The following is a 17,944-nucleotide window of genomic DNA, read 5'->3' as shown; positions in this document are numbered from 1 at the left end:
AAATATTTTATAATATTTGATTTTTTACCGTGCATGGATGGCATAAGTACTGCTTAAATATGCGTCTAACTTAATAAATTACAACTATACCGCAATTATTTTATTACAAAATATACGAGACATTTCATTAGCTTACCAAAAACATAAGTTTTATTGGTGTGTGATATTATATAACCAAGTAATAACGAATTTTGTTCAGCATGGGTCACTACACAGCGTCACGTAAATGGCGGGCGACCGACGTCAACTTTTCATTATTTCTCGGGTTCTAATTTATTGATCAATTGGTGATAGATACCATTTGAAAGAATATTAAACGTACTATCATTGGTTTTCAATAACTGTAGTCATAACTTTAGTCATTTTTTAAATAATTGAAAACATATAATTTTTTACCGTGCATGCATATGAGTACTACTAAAACATGCTTCTAACTCAATAAATTATAACTTTACCGCAATTAATGTTATTACAAAATATACGAGACATTTCATAAGCTTTCCAAAAACATAAGTTTTATTGGTGTATGATATTATATAACCAAGTAATAATGAATTTTGTCCAGCATGGGTCACTGCGCACTGTCATATAAATCCCAACAGATAATTAGGCGACACTTAGCACCTATTTTCTTACCTAAATACATAGCCTGGCTAGATATCTAGAATAGCTACATATTAGTCTTAGTTTACAGTTTACAGGCTCTGGTGACATAAAAGTGTTTTTAAAGGTTCATCTAAAGATTTAAGATCTACAGTAGCTGTTTTGGGCGCTATAATGCATGTTAAGCTGCTAGTGTTATAGCTTATAGCTCAAAGTGAATTGAACAAGCTTAACAGCTATATGAGTAATAATCTGCAATTTGCACTTAAGTTTCTAAACGTGTGATAAAGTCTTCTACTTATAGCTTTTTATATCGCAATCGCTACTTAACTCTCTTGTATGACTTACAGTCGAATAGAGAAGTTGTGAGTCGCTATTATAGATCTAAGATCATGTAGTTACAGACGAGCGTTATTTAAATACCGTAGCACTCTCTAATCTCATAACTGTCAATAGAATCATACGTATAAGCTAAAACTACAATACCAAACGCCAATGAATCAATAGATAAGCGAAAACTATAAATTAGACCGTAAAATAAAATAGTAAATAAATATAGATATTTTATTCAATAATGACTTGTTTTTATTTACTCGCCATTAGATTTTACTTCAAGTTATCACATTGTGAGCTTACAAAAATGCAACGAAAGTAGATAGTGGCAAAGGAAAATAATGTGCAATTACCTTCTTGAGTGCCTAATCGCCTATTACAAATGTTGACCATAAATGCTTATTTAACATCTAAAGCTGAAACTATCACCTATGTGGACCTACGCTGCTACTCAAATAGTAGTCACTTATTTTGCATCCTGGAGCGTGCGGCGCAAATATCCATTTAAAACGCCTCAGATCTCAAGACAATTTTAAATTATTAACTACGGAGTGGGTTTGAAAACGTTTTACGTGTAGACGTGAGTCAAATAACAACACAGATATTAAGTACTTTATATACAGTGGTCTTGCAATCATGAAATGGCTTTTGTCAAAACATACTTAATTTTCCTGTGATAAAAGACAAAACAAACAAACCATCATTTTATATCGATATTTTATAACATAACCTCACATTTTGGATACCTACATTATAAAATGTACTGTCTAACAATAATAGAATGCTGCTGGTAGACCAACAAGCAAACACACGGCGCGGCGAGCGCCTTCTACCAGGCGCTCGCCGCGCCGTGTGTTTGCTTGCTTGCTTGGCGAAATTGGTCCTGGCATACATATATGTTTATAGTTGTATGGTAACTAAACAATATTTTTGGAAAGTTAATCAATAGTTTGTTGATTTTATTCCAAAAATTTCTCGCTATATTTACTACATTATCTCTTTCTCAAATTATTTCAGCCACTAAGCAAACCTCTTAGGTAAAAATTAAACATCATATTTAATATTTTTTTAAATGGTTAATTTTGGGCCTGAGATTTCAAAGAATCAAGTATTCACAGAAAATTTAATATGCTTGCACATGGTATCCACCAAGTATTAGAAAAATAGAACCGGAAATATAATGAAAACTCAACGATGGCCGGGCGGCATTTACGTGACGGTGCACGGTATCTTTGCTGAACAATTAATGATTACATAGTTATACAACATTATACAGCAATAAAACTTATATGTTTGGATAGCTAATAAAATTTCCCGTATATTTTGAAAACATTTATTGCGGTGATGTTATAATCTATTGAGTTAGAAGCATGTTTTACCAGTACTTGGTCCATGCACGGTAAAAATCATATATTTTCAATTATTTTGTAAATGACTACAGTTGTGACTACGGTTATTAGAAATCAATTATAGTACGTTTAATATTATTTCTAAAGGTATCCATCACCAATTGATCAGTAAAATATAACCCGAGAAATAATGAACAGTTGAGGTCGGTCGCCCGCCATTTACGTGACAGCGTTTAGTGACCCATGCTGAACAAAATTCGTAATTACTTGGTTATATAATATCATACACCAATAAAACTTATATTTTTGGAAAGCTAATTAAATTTCACGTACATTTTGTACGAATATGTATTATTGGTGTAAAATTATAATTTATTGAGTTAGACGCATATTTTATCAGTACTTATGCCATCCATGCACGGTAAAAAAATCATATATTTTAAAAAAATTTGTACATTACTAAAGTTATGACTACAGTCATTAGAAACCAATTATAGTACGTTTCATAACCTTTCAAATAGTACTTATCACTAATTGATCAATAAATTATAACCCGAGAAATAATGAAAAGTTGACGTCGGTCGCCCGCCATTTCCGTGACGCTGCGTAGTGACCCGTGCTGAACAAAATTCGTAATTACTTGGTTATATAAGATTATACACTAATAAAACTTATATATTTTTGGAAAGCTAATGAAATTTCTCGTATATTTTGTAATAACATTAATTGCGGTAAAGTTATAATTTATTGAGTTAGACGCATGTTTTGTCAGTACTAATGCCATCCATGCAAGGTGAAAAATCGTATATTTAATTTTTTTTTGTAAACGACTACAGTTATGACTACAGTTATTATGAAACAATAATAGAACGTTCAATACTCTTTCGAAAGACACCTCACATGAACCGATAGGTCCCATAGGATTCAAGATGTGAACAAATATCAATGCTGGTCGGCCGCCCACTTTCCCCCCCTTTTTTTCGTTACGTCCCCCCCTCCATAAACTAAAACCGGTCAATTCGTATTCTAGAGACCACGAGGAACACACCCATACCAGTTTTAGGTATTTAGAAGAGATGTCGACGAAAATCGTGAAGGAGAGGACTTGTGTTTAATTTGCCTATAGACTAACAGGGCTAGTGTGTCTTATTGTAAGTCAAGTGTAAGTCTTGGGCAGGTGTGTAAAAGTCTGTGACAACCTGACAACCCTAATACTGTGTTCTTGTGCGGTGTCGGCATTTACGCAAACATCAAAGGCGTCGGTCCACTGTTACTCTTTGCACTGTGCCTTCATCATCATATATTTAAGCGTATGACTCTTGTCGGTGGAGCAATTTCCATGTTTGGCGGTCCTCCGCCTTCTCATTGACAGCCCGATACGACACGACGTTGATCTTTTCCTTTATTTGATCCATGTACGCTCTCCTTGGTCTTCCCCTCTTCCTGTTTGCTTCAACTTTCCCTTTTATGACTGTGCCTTAGGTCAGTATAATAAATAATCCGCAATCTCTGACGCATCTAGAATAATCTACAGACTTAAAAATAGCGCCATGTTTACGAGAGCTATTTGTGGCAGCTTGTTGTTAAGAATTACAATAGCCCTATGTTAATAATAATGGGTATTATTATTTGTTGCTTCGATAATAGGACATATTGATTTGCCTATAGAACTAGACAATGGCGCCGTGGAAGCAACTTAGATATTGTTTTTTACGTGCGGTACCGAAGGGATTAATTCGCACGTTTATCGTACAACGTTTTAGGTACAGTATATATGCCCCTTTACATTTTTGATATAATAGTCATGTAAAGGGGCCCACTGATTAACAGTCCGCCGGACGGTATCGGCCTGTCAGTTAGAACATAATTTTGACAGTTCCGAACAACTGACAGGCCGATACCGTCCGGCGGACTGTTAATCAGTGGGCCCCTTAAAGTGCTACTTTACCCGTTACCGCACTAGTGCGGTATAGCGTGACGTGACGTGACGTACGCTTAGTGTAATTTTGTATGGGATTTTGAGTTTCCAAAACGTCCCGCTTTGAGCGCTGTTCAGAATCCCATACAAAAGTTGATATAACGCAAACGCGAACGCTCGTGACGCTACCGAATGAAATTTACACTACAAGTTCTGTTGCTGCCTATTCATAAGGGGTTGTACACAAATCACGGTTTTTTCGGCTACTTTATGACCCCTCCTCCCCCTTGGTGATATTAGGTGAGATTTTTGACTGCCCCCCTCCCCACATAACCTCACGTGCATTTTTTTTTAATTTTCTATCCGTCCGGCCTCAAATTTTCGTAAATTATACTCGTTATTTAGAAGTGAAGATTTATGTTTAACGAAACCGAGAAAACGTATCTAGTATCTACTCATGTGGGTAGGTATTTTTTCTTAGTTTAGTTCACTGTACAAAAATACACGTGAGGTCTCCTTATACCCCCCTCCCCCGAAGTGATATGTCGTGATTTTTTCGTGACCCCACCCCCCTATCGAATCTCGCGTGATTTGTGCACAAGCCCTAAGATACGTTGGATAATCTTAGATTTAGCGGACACGTAAACATATGCGAGTTTCAAGTTCACGCGGCGTATATACAATCCGCTATTTGTGGTTACAAACAACATATATCTCCGCTTGTTTGTGTCCGTTAGACTTTACAGGCTGTAAACGAAAAAAGCCGGCCAAGTGCGAGTCGGACTCGCGCACGAAGGACTCCGTACCATTTCCGCAAAAAACGGCAAAAAAATAACGTTTGTTGTATGGGAGCCCCACTTTTAATATTTATTTTATTTTGTTTTTAGTATTTGTTGTTATAGCGACAACAGAAATACATCATCTGTGAAAATTTCATCTGTCTAGCTATCACGGTTCTCGAATTACAGCCTGTACCACTACCACCAGTTTTGTCATCGACATATTCACTCACGGCTAAGTAACTTACTTTCTATGCATCTCGCTCGTACTGGCATATTAGTGCAAGCGAGATGTATAGAACGTCATTTACGTAGACGCGAGTGAATATGTCAATGTCAAAACTGGTGGTAGCCGTACTGGTGACAGACAGACGGACAGCGGAGTCTTAGGGGTCATCCATTAATTACGTCACACCAATTTCTAGGTTTTTTGACCCCTCCCCCCCTTGTCACACTTGGTCACATTTGGCAAACCCCTCCCCCCCTAGTGTGACGTCACATTTTTTCTACGAAATCGCCAAATCGAATTAAGTAAGTACCTAAGTATTATTAATATTTTATCAAAATATTTTTGACGATATAAATATTAGTAATTTTATAACCCAAAACTGCTTAGGAAAGAAAATTAAACGCTTAAAAACTATTTTCGTTTTAAAAACTTGTTATTTAAATGTACAGCGAACTAAATAATTTAAATAAATTTTCGGTTACTGATGAAGTTAAAGTGACGTCACAAAGTTTGTGTTTCCCCCCTCCCCCATGTCACAATATGTCACATTTTCTTGACCCCCTCCCTCCCCCTAAACGTGTGACGTAATTAATGGATGACCCCTTAATAGTAATAGGGTCCCGTTTGTACACTTTGGGTACGGGTCCTAAAAATGTGATGTTTGTTTACAGTGTATTATGACACATTCGGAAATATTTCAAAAGATTTTCTCAAATACACCCAAGGCATTAATAATGTAAAACATGGATGATATTTCGATTAGTTTAATTTACCCCGCAGTCTAAATTGGCCCCCCTGCACCTTACAAGGTTTCTAACACTCTAGACACAAAACAAATAGCCTTTTAACTGAACTACAGTTTGTCCAGTTGAATGAATCACGGGGGCGTTGCAAGTTGACATTTAACCACGTGACCTTTTCGGGTTTTTTCGCTACACGGAGCTCGCGGTGGGATTTCTGTCTTCAACTGAGTGGAAATTGTCATGTTTCTGCTATAATATTGCATTTTAACGCCGCAAAATACTTAACCAAAAAAAATGATAAAGCACAAAGCATAATTGACTTTTGCCTTTTTAAAGCGTGCGGTTGTTACCATAAACGCAATGCGTTTATGCGGTAAACGCGGCGGTAAGCGCATTGTACTCTCCTGGTACTCTCTTCTGACCACGTGACTGACACAAGCCTACGTCATCATGCGACACCGCTATATAATAGTATGCAATAGCGCTATACAAAGTGGCAATGTTATTGTGGCGTAGGCTTGTGTCACTCTGGGAAGAGAAGACCATGTTTTATTAGACTATGGCATTGTCATTTTTCCTACATTCCTTTGACGCATGCCGCATGCGTTGAACGCTGCGTTTAGTGCATAAAACAACGGCGCGCTTAAGATTGGTTGGTACAGTCAATTATTAACCGAGTCTAAAAACTTATTAAACGATTGTCGTTTGTAAGCGACACTGGTAGAATGTTCCGTTACTATATATAATTAATCATACTTTTTTTTACAGGAATACAACACGCAATCGGCGGTCTCGCATCGAAACCGGAACGCGACCTGCTCATGCAAGACTTCATGACAGTGGAGACCACCAACTTCCCCCACGAGGGCTCCAATCACACGCCGGCGCACCACTACTCGGAGTTCAAGTTTAAGACCTACGCGCCCATAGCGTTTAGATACTTCAGAGACCTCTTCGGGATACAACCTGATGATTTCCTGGTGAGTATCCCCACTTCTGATGCAAAATTTGTACCGAAACCAGCACGATCTACGAACCTCCGGGACAACGAAAACTACAAATTTTCCACACAATGCGCCTAAACATATGCATGTAAATGTGATGCTTCTCATGATTTTCTGGTGAGGAGACTGTCTTATCCAACTTCTGAATGATAATATTTAATTTCGTGTAGCTACCGCTGGCGCTAGTTATGCGCGCTTAATGCCGCGCCACGATGTGACCCGACCGGATTGTACAAGTACGATCGGTTAATCCGTGTACTTAATTCATCTCTTTTTGTATTAGCTGTGTAAAATGTGTGTAATCTATTTTTCGGTTTATTTTATGTTTCTTTACTAATTTTTTTTGTCTGTTACCTTCCGTGATTATTTCTCACTTGATGGTCTAATCGGAAGATCAGCGCTGGAAGTCGCCAGCAACATGCTGAGATGGGACCATTTCGTGACACTTTATTTTTCACTATGTTTTTTTTTTTTCTATGTATGTCTGTTGTCTGTGTGTTTACGAATAAAAAACTATTCTATTCTATTCTATTCTATAAACTTCGCATTTATACCATACAAAACATGACCGAGGACTACTCCGGTATCCAATTATATGTTTGGAATACAGCCTGATGGTTTCCTGGTGAGTATACTGTGTTATCCCACTTCTGATGCATAATCTTCGCATTTAAACCATCATGGCAGTGGAACTACCACACTTAAGTATCGAAACACAGACAGGCGTATCACTACTCAGAGTTCAAGTTTAAGAACTACGCGCCCATAGCGTTTAGATACTTCAGAGACCTGTTCGGGATACAGCCTGATGATTTTCTGGTGAGTATCCCCACTTCTGATGTAAAATTTGCACCGAAACCAGCGCGATCTACGAACCTCCGGGACAACGAAAACTACAAATTTTCCACACAATGCGCCTAAACATATGCATGTAAATGTGATGCTTCTCATGATTTTCTGGTGAGGAGACTGTCTTATCCAACTTCTGAATGATAAACTTCGCATTTATACCATACAAAACATGACCGAGGACTACTCCGGTATCCAATTATATGTTCGGAATACAGCCTGATGGTTTCCTGGTGAGTATACTGTGTTATCCCACTTCTGATGCATAATCTTCGCATTTAAACCATCATGGCAGTGGAACTACCACACTTAAGTATCGAAACACAGACAGGCGTATCACTACTCAGAGTTCAAGTTTAAGAACTACGCGCCCATAGCGTTTAGATACTTCAGAGACCTGTTCGGGATACAGCCTGATGATTTTCTGGTGAGTATCCCACTTCTGATGTAAAATTTGCACCGAAACCAGCGCGATCTACGAACCTTCGGGACAACGAAAACTACAAATTTTCCACACAATGCGCCTAAACATATGCATGTAAATGTGATGCTTCTCATGATTTTCTGGTGAGGAGACTGTCTTATCCAACTTCTGAATGATAAACTTCGCATTTATACCATACAAAACATGACCGAGGACTACTCCGGTATCCAATTATATGTTCGGAATACAGCCTGATGGTTTCCTGGTGAGTATACTGTGTTATCCCACTGCTGATGCATAATCTTCGCATTTAAACCATCATGGCAGTGGAACTACCACACTAAGTGCCGAACCACAGACAGGCGTATCACTACTCAGAGTTCAAGTTTAAGACCTACGCGCCCATAGCGTTTAGATACTTCAGAAACCTATTCGGGATACAGCCTGATGATTTTCTGGTGAGTATCCCACTTCTGATGTTTCTGCTTATACAAACCTCCGGGACAACGGAAACTACAAATTTTCCACACAATGCGCGTAATCATATGCATGTAAATGCGATACTTCCAATTATCCCACGAAAGCCAAGCGCATTTTGCACAGCCAATATGGAATAGAATAGAAATAATTTTATTCGTGAGCACAAACACGAAATATAAAATTATACAAAACAGAGAAGCACAAAAAAGATATGGCGTAGCTGACAGAAGGGGCAAGATCCTGATAAGGCATGACAGATTGAGGGGATAGGCAATAAAAATTTAGGAAAAATAAGAAAAAGGAGGAGAAGAATTGGGGAGGGGAAAAGATGCAGGGAGGCTCAGGGTCACATATCTCAGCCAAATTAACGAGTTTCTGTCGTGTCGTACGAGGGAGTTAAAAGGCTGGCCCAGCAAAGGGAAATGTGGCGATTACCGTCGACATCGCTATAAAGTTAAGATAAAACACAATCTCTCCGCTTTGCCTTAAGGTTGACTGGTAGAGAATGCTTTTGGCATTAAGTCCGCCTTTTGTAAGATAAGTTTTCTATTGTGCAATAAAGTTTAAATAAATAAATAAAACGGAAAAAAATAATTCAGGCATTTTGCGTTCTAGACCGTTTGCGATGTAGACTAATTGTGATTTAGGCAAAACAACACACTAGTCATTTTGCGTTCTAGACCATCTGCGGATGACCCGAATTCTCAGTTAACCCCTCGTAAGCGGCCTGTCAGATTTATCATTGAAACAGTGACCTAGACTTTTAAAACAATAGTTTAAAATTCACACGCACGGATCCGTGTCCCAGCATACGATGGGTTAAGTTAAGCCATTAATACAGATTACGTCAATGCAAAAAAAGCTTCGCCATACCACAGTTAAGTGCTATTTATATACCCCAAATATTTTGGGCATAATGACCTCAATGACGTCATCATTTTCTCAGCGCATTCATCGACAGTTATATGACGTCACGCGAACGTCATCCCACTTCGCAGACTGATTCGTCATTTGTTTGAATTGAACCGGTTTGCGAGATGACTTGACATTGATTGTTTGGAGATAAATGAGTTTGATGATGTTATTATTTAATTAGATTAAATTAAATAGTGATTGTAAGATTTGTAAGCCATTTTTTTGTAGTTTCAATAGCTTATTGTCTGTTGAATGTATGATAAGATAATGATGGCTAACAATAAGTGTGGACAGATCATCTGTACTAGTACACTATTTGATGCTTTGAAATGAATTATGTTTCGTTTTTTTTAGCAGTAGAAAAAGGGTAAACAATCTTGACGTGTCTTTTTATTGTTAAATATTTTTAAAAACCAAGTGTCAACAAATATGTAACAATTATATACCTAACATATAGCATATTGTATGATCATTTACATTTATTTGGTTTCATAAGTAGTTTTTACTATTTTTTTAAAGCGTTTCTCAATAAAAAGACGTCGAAAGTGGCACGCTCTTACCGCTAGGTCACCAGCGCTTCTATGAGTTCTATGTACCATTCTATAACATCTTTCCCCTTTTTCTAGATGTCAATGTGCAGCGCCCCCCTACGCGAGCTCAGCAATCCGGGCGCGTCCGGCTCCATCTTCTATCTGACGAACGACGACGAATTCATCATCAAGACAGTACAGCACAAAGAGGGCGAGTTCTTACAGAAGCTGCTGCCGGGATACTACTTGAACCTCGATCAGGTACGTCAAACTATCTGACCATCCTAACCACCTATCTGACGAACGTCGAATTCGTCATCAAGACAGTACTGCACAAAGAGGGCGAGTTCTTGCAGAAGCTGCTGCCGGATACTACTTGAACCTCAATAAGGTTGGTCAAACTATCCATCCATCTAGATACACGACACGAACGACGACGACGACGACGACGACGACGACGGTCAGATGACGATTGACACAGGATTGGAACAGTTCAGTCGAGTCGAGCGCATCTGGAAATTGAGTGATAGGGTACACCACTGGGTCCACTGGTGATTCTGGCTTTTCACTTCGCGGTATTTGCGCAACTAGCGACCCGCCCCGGCTTCGCACGGGTTACACAAAACCTTAACAGATGATACACCTAAACCTTCCTCAAGAATCACTCTATTGATAGGTGAAAACCGCATGAAAATCTCTTTAGTAGTCTTCGAGTTACATACAAACACACAAACAGATAACAGACAGACGCGGCGGGGGACTTTGTTTTATAAGGTGTAGTAATATCATGCTGCTGTTGCCTTGCTCCAATCCAACTCTTATTAATCTCTAGAATGTAATGCTTAGATGTGTTTTTAGGAACTCGATAATTAATATAACCACGCATTTCTGTCCACAGAACCCCCGCACGTTACTACCAAAGTTCTTCGGTCTGTACTGCTACCAGTGCAACAGTAAAAACGTGCGGCTCGTCGCCATGAACAACATACTGCCCTCCTCCGTCAAACTGCACCAGAAGTACGATCTTAAAGGCTCCACGTACAAGAGGAAGGTGAGTTTGTATCAGGGATGTTGCGGATGCGGGTTTTTTGACTTCCGCGGACGCGGATGCGGATATTTAAAGGCTCACATCCACGGATGCGGATGCGGAATAACGTGCGGCTGGTCGCCATGAACAACATACTGCCCTCCTCCGTCAAACTGCACCAGAAGTACGATCTTAAAGGCTCCACGTACAAGAGAAAGGTGAGTTTGTGTCAGGGATGTTGCGGATGCGGGTTTTTCGACATCCGCGGGTGCGGATGCAGATATTTAAAGGCTCACATCCACGGATGCGGATGCGGTAAAAATAAGAGAAAGGTGAGTTTGGCAACCTAACGACCTGGCCACGACAGTTGCAATCATATGGGAACTGTGTCCCGCTCCAGCCTATGGTTGCTGCCGCCGCCGGTCGCGCAATGTCGTGGCCGAGCCGTAAGGCAAATAATTTACGCAGGCACTAGATTTTACGAAAGGTACTTCCATCTGACCTTCCAACCCAGAGGGGAAACTAAGCCTTATTGGGATTAGTCCGGTTTCCTCACGATGTTTTCCTTCACCGAAAAGCGACTGGCATATATAAAATGATATTTCGTACATAAGTTCGGAAAAACTCATTGGTACGAGCCGGGGTTTGAACACGCGACCTCCGGATTGAAAGTCGCACGTTCTTACCGCTAGGCCCGAGCGCTTCTCTATCTATCCCGAAAACCATATAACTAATCTTAACCTTGTCCCACAGGCCAGTAAATCGGAACGACAAAAAGGCTCCCGCGCTACATACAAGGATCTGGACTTCATAGAACACCACACCGAAGGCATTTTTCTCGAGGCAGAAACTTACAATGCGCTTATAAAGACTATGCAGAGAGATTGCAGAGTGCTGGAGAGCTTTAAGGTGAATATTATTAGTAAATAATACGATACAAGGGCTTATGCTACATACAAGGAACAACATGGAACACCACACGGAGGGCATCTTCCTCGAGGCGGAGACTTACAACGCGCTTATAAAGACTATGCAGAGAGATTGCAGAGTGCTGGAGAGCTTTAAGGTGAATATTATTAGTAAATAATACGATAGGAGGGCTAGTGCTACATACAAGGAACAACATGGAACACCACACGGAGGGCATCTTCCTCGAGGCGGAGACTTACAACGCGCTTATAAAGACTATGCAGAGAGATTGCAGAGTGCTGGAGAGCTTTAAGGTGAATATTATTAGTAAATAATGCGATAGAAGGGCTAGTGCTACATACAAGGATCTGGACTTCATGGAACACCACACCGAAGGCATTTTCCTCGAGGCAGAAACTTACAACGCGCTTATAAAGACTATGCAGAGAGATTGCAGAGTGCTGGAGAGTTTTAAGGTGCTTTATATTTATATCCGTATGCAAATACATACAATCAAATCATAGACAAGTTTAAACTGTCCCTTAAATATTTTATCTTCAGAAGTTTTAAGTGCTCTCTTTTGTTATAATCCAAATTTTGTACAAAACATGTAGAGATAAACTTCTCTGTAAAGGACTCGAGTCTCTATAAAAGACTCGGGGTCTCTAACAAGTTGAAAAGAACTCGAGTTTAGACTTATGTAATTATAAGAGTCTGAAAAACTGAGTCGAGTCTTGAAGCAGAGGACTCGAAGGGCTCGAGTCCTAACTAATGGCCCGTGCACACCGGCTGCGTGTGCGTGACGTGCACGTGCGCGTGCGGCGTTGTAGTATACAGATCCTTATGAGAGATGGCACACCGCTTGCGTGACGTGTGCGTCTCCAACATTTTAGCGCACGCACACGCGCACTTCACGCACACGCAAGCCGGTGTGGCTCGGCCTTAACTCTACATATGAGCATTGTTTATTATGTGCTACACTTGAAATGGAAAATTTACCACGCTCATGTTTAGTTCACGACTTGCTATGGAAACATACTTTGGGGACAGAAATTTGTGAATAACACCGTTATTTACAGATCATGGACTATTCCCTCCTAGTCGGCATCCATAATCTGGATGAGGCGCAACGTGAGAAAACCGAAGCCAGAACCCGGACGGAATCTGGACAGAGCGACGGTGAAGAGGACGGCAATAAGAAGACCGGACTGAACCGGACGAGGTGAGCTTGGCGGCCGAGTGAGGCGAGGTCATAAATTATTGTGATTTAGTAATGCCAAAGAGTTATTAATTGTAGAAACGTTAACTAAATGAATATCTGAAGCTTTGTCAACAGGCAATTTTATAAAATGCACATTATCATATATGTAAAATACCTGAGTTTAGTGTATTTCCATTCTTATGCGCCTATATGCGCAGTTTAGAATTTGCCTCGTTTTGTATATCGTATTTTACTTGCACATTGTATCTACTTATGTATTGTATTACATATTTTAAAATATATCTAAAGAGACCGCGTAAAATCTATCGTATTATGTAATTATATATAATTTATCAGTTATCACGATTATTTAGGGTGGCGGCATTATTCTTTATATAATCATTTCAGATGCGACACCGAGGACTTCAAAGCCCAAGTGAAAAGGACACAGTACGGAATATTTGTATAAATAATGAATGTCATAACTCGCATATGTTATAGCAACTAACTCTAGTCGACATCGATAGATAACCTAAATAAAAATGGGGCATTCTCTATGAAAAGGGACCTTATTATCGATGGCGCTTACGCCACACACGTTGCGCGGCATTGTATTGATATCGGAGCATCGTTTATAATGGCGTAAGCGCCATCGACAATAAGGTCCCTTTTTATAGATAACGTCACAAATATGCACTCAAAACTACATAAAACATCACAAATTCAGGATAAATATAGTTCGCCGACGTAGTATGAGGAATTTCTTGCTGATGAAAAGAAAAGGACTTTATGCCACACAAAATAGAAGATTATGCAACTAATGAGCACCTTAAAACACGAGTGTGGTTTTATGAAACGAGGAAAGCGAGTTTCATAAAATGATCTCACGAGTGTTTTATTTTAACGACTAATTAATCTAATTATGAATGAAATGATTAGTCTTTAAAATTTATGCGTGAATTGTATACGCCGTACTCCATTATACGAGTAAGATGTCATCTTACACATTTTATTGCTAAAGGAAAACAAACCATGCGTTTAAGATAAAAAACAGTTTTCAAATTCACCATCAGCAATGTTTTTTTGACTGAGGAGCAAGTAACGTAATCTTTATTATATATGACAAACAAACGTTAATATGAATCTATGCTGTATGTTTTATTTCCATGTATGTTTTTTTCTGTTTCGTTTAATGAATTCCGTGCGTCATATTTTTTCATACATTATGTTATATAACACTAGTAACTATATACACAGCCTAACGTACATACAAACACACACACAATACACATGTAATCTATCAATGTCGACAGTACTAAAGCGTACTAACATGGCCTTGACAATGTGTTCGTCCGATCCTAACATGCAACTGTATATAGGATATATTGAAGTTATAACAGTGTTATAGTCCATAAAAACGATCACATTAGAAGATTATGCAACTAATACATAATGAGACACCTTAAAACACGAGTGTGGTTTTATGAAACGAGAAAAGCGAGTTCCATAAAAGAAAAGTCATTTATTGTCGCAACAAAACTTACAGCAACAAATCAAACAAAGAGAAAGCAAAAAAGGTTACAGGTTACATAATAAGGTTAAAGTCCAATAGGGTGGTTGACTGTATATAAAATATAGAGTATATGTAATATATTTAATTAACGCGATATACAAGGAGAAGGAAAAAAAAAGGATCTCACGAGTGTTTTAAGGCCTAATTATTACATTTACTTTTTCTACACATGTTGTTAAATGATTAAAAGACGCATTATTTTACAATGCGATTATTTTTTATGGACTGTGACTTTTATTATTCTGAAAAAAAAAAACATACAAATTGCATGTATGTATAATTTTACCCGGTAACAAAAAATGTAGATGCATGTCATTTCTTACTTCCATGCATACGTAAATATTTTTAAAATTAACAACTATATTAGCACGTCCCTCCTTTTAATAATAACAACTGGTTATCTTTAGTAAAATTTACAATTTAAAGTAAAATATATATTTTCTAAGTTGTAAATACTAAATTGTAATTTTGGTAGTCGTTAGGTACCTATTCTATATCTATTTCTATTAGAGTTCCGTATCTTACTTCGTTTTCTAGATTTAAAAGAAGTATGTACCTATGTATCGTTACTATAATATGCTATAATGTAGATAGTTTGTCATGTGGTTAATAGTGTATAATTGGGTGTACTTTCGTTTCGGCCAAATACATTTCGCCAAATTTCACTTCCCAACAAACTTATCGCAATAGTTTCATTTCCCAAAGGAACCTTTAGCAAAGTTACACTTCGCATATAATTTATTTGGCCAAATTATCATTTGGCATGATTTTACTTTGTCAAATGTTATTAGGACAAAAACTTATTTAGCAAACGTTTTTTATTGTCTAATATTATATTCCAAAAAGATGTTTGGTCAAAATTGTCACTTAGCAAATTTGACAAATAGGCATCTCTATTTAAATTTGTACTTTTTGTTATGTTATAATATACGTTATATAGGTACGTTAAATTCTACGTAATTTGGGTGGGTTGGGTTAGGTTTGAACTGCGATCCTCACAAAACGGAACCGCTATCAGAAAAGTGGGTTAGGTTAGGTTAGAACTGTCACCCTCACAGAATCGAAATGCTATTAGAAAAGTGGGTTAGGTTAGGTTAGAACTGCGGTCCTTACAGAAACGAAATTCTATGTACTAAAAAAAGGTCATCGAAGTGGATTAATTAATTTAATAGAATAACGAGATGTAAAAAAATTGCATGACATTTTAAACTAAAATGTGGTTTGAATATTGGTGGTTATTAACTATTTTTGGGTTACAATGATTACTTTGGTGTTATTTGCTTTAATAGAATAGCAAGATGTAACAAATTTGGTTGTCATTTTACATTAAAATGGAGTTTTAATTTTAGTGATCATTTACTACATATTTTTGGCAGTAAGAATGTTTTTTTTGACGTTACATTTTACTATGTATATGTAATGATCAGTTAAATACTAGACAAATAAAATTCTGCAGCCTCCATTTATTGGTATGTAAATTGTATGCCATGCAATATTTTGGGACATGTAAGTTATGCTTAATGATACATTTGACTAAATAATATTTGGTAAAATGAAACTTGTCCAAGTAATTATTTGCTAAACAATAACTTGCCAAAAAAGACTATTGCTAACTGAAAATTTGCGATAAGTTGTTTTGCCAAACATTTTTTTGGGAAATGATAATTTGGGAAACATAGTTTGGGATGTGATACTTTGGGAAACGATTTTGGCCCATTCGTTAGTAAACCGTATAATTGAATATGTCCTAGATTATTAGTGTCCGACCGAAGATTCGGTTTCGGCCAAAAAAACATGTTTCGGCCTTAGTTTCGGTCAAAATACGGCCGAATCTTTCGGCCGGGCCAAAACTTACGAAATGGTACTTCGTACTATGAAACTAAAGTAAGTATTTATGTGACAAAAACCAAAAAAAACATGTTTCGGTCGGACACTATAGAAGTATAGATTATTGATAATATGTACTATCTTCATTCACTAAAGCTACACCAAAATGAAAAAATATCTAACTGCAGAAAAAGAGAATATCTTAGTTGCAACGGGCATGCTATATTAAGGTTAAATATGAGTGATATCTGTATAACATCCTTATTTTATTTGAGCAGCTCGGCCGCTCCGATATATCTGATGGCGACTGTACTAGGGGCTGTCCATAAATTACGTCATCGATTTTTGACGATTTTTGACCCCCCCCCCCCTATAATCATCCAAAAATCATGCTTCAAATGACCCCATTTCCTCCTACTTCATGCTACCGTCATCCGATGTCCAGACCCCCCCCCCCCCTAATTTGAAATGACGTAATTTATGAATAGCCCCCTAGGTGTAGAATGTTCACTCTAACAAAACACGTCTCTTACGAGAGATATGACCGCAAGGTGGTGCAGGCGCGAGCAGACGTCCGTTCAATAGCGGTGCTCGGCAACTACTACTGCTAGACACCAACATTGGTGTGGGCCGCATGTACTTGTAGCGACGCGACGAAACGCGCCACGCCTGGTTATGTGAAGTTTTAGAAACACTTAACCATCTCTACCAACATTAAAAATGATTTATCTATATTGTAAATTTTACTTGAAACCCCGCGTAGCGCCATCTATCCTTTCTCTCTCCACTCTCCACACGTATCAACCAGGCACAGCGCCACCTATCCACAACTTACGTAACTATTTTGTACGCAGATCGATAAACAGACAGCGGCTCGTGGCGCACTCTACTGCGATGGAGAGCATTCAGGCGGAGAGCGAACCTATTGATGAAGAGGATGATGTGCCGTAAGTATTCTTCTCAGCGCCACTTGCACCATTCCACTAACCCGGGGTTAATCGGTTAAACCTGGAGTTACCATGGTTACCAGTACAATTTGACACTGGGTTGACGGGTAAACAGCTTAACCCCGGGTTAGTGGGATGGTGCAAGTGGGCCTTAGAGCCACTTGCACCATTCGACTAATCCGGGGCTAACCGCTTAAACATTGAGTTACCATGGTTACCAGTACAATTTGACACTGGGTTGACGGGTGAACAGCTTAACTCCGGGTTAGTGGGGTGGTGCAAATGGGCCTTATGGTCTAAGATC

General features: G+C 38.5%; 1 protein-coding gene across 1 annotated transcript in view; it reads left to right on the top strand.

Annotated features, from left to right (window-relative positions):
* The window catches only part of LOC134677132 (phosphatidylinositol 4-phosphate 5-kinase type-1 gamma-like), a 69,173-nt gene that overhangs the window by 31,327 nt on the left and 19,902 nt on the right, over positions 1-17,944 (top strand). The window contains exons 4-10 of the mRNA XM_063535591.1: positions 6,723-6,934; positions 10,253-10,417; positions 11,055-11,207; positions 11,937-12,092; positions 13,172-13,314; positions 13,702-13,743; positions 17,548-17,640. Coding sequence (XP_063391661.1) covers positions 6,723-6,934; positions 10,253-10,417; positions 11,055-11,207; positions 11,937-12,092; positions 13,172-13,314; positions 13,702-13,743; positions 17,548-17,640 — 964 coding nt within the window. The remainder of the gene's footprint in view (positions 1-6,722; positions 6,935-10,252; positions 10,418-11,054; positions 11,208-11,936; positions 12,093-13,171; positions 13,315-13,701; positions 13,744-17,547; positions 17,641-17,944) is intronic.

This window comes from Cydia fagiglandana, chromosome 25 (assembly GCF_963556715.1).
Source record: "Cydia fagiglandana chromosome 25, ilCydFagi1.1, whole genome shotgun sequence".
NCBI lineage: Eukaryota > Metazoa > Arthropoda > Insecta > Lepidoptera > Tortricidae > Cydia > Cydia fagiglandana.
The sequence above is the reverse complement of the archived record's forward strand: the minus strand, read 5'-3'. Positions and strand labels throughout refer to the sequence as shown.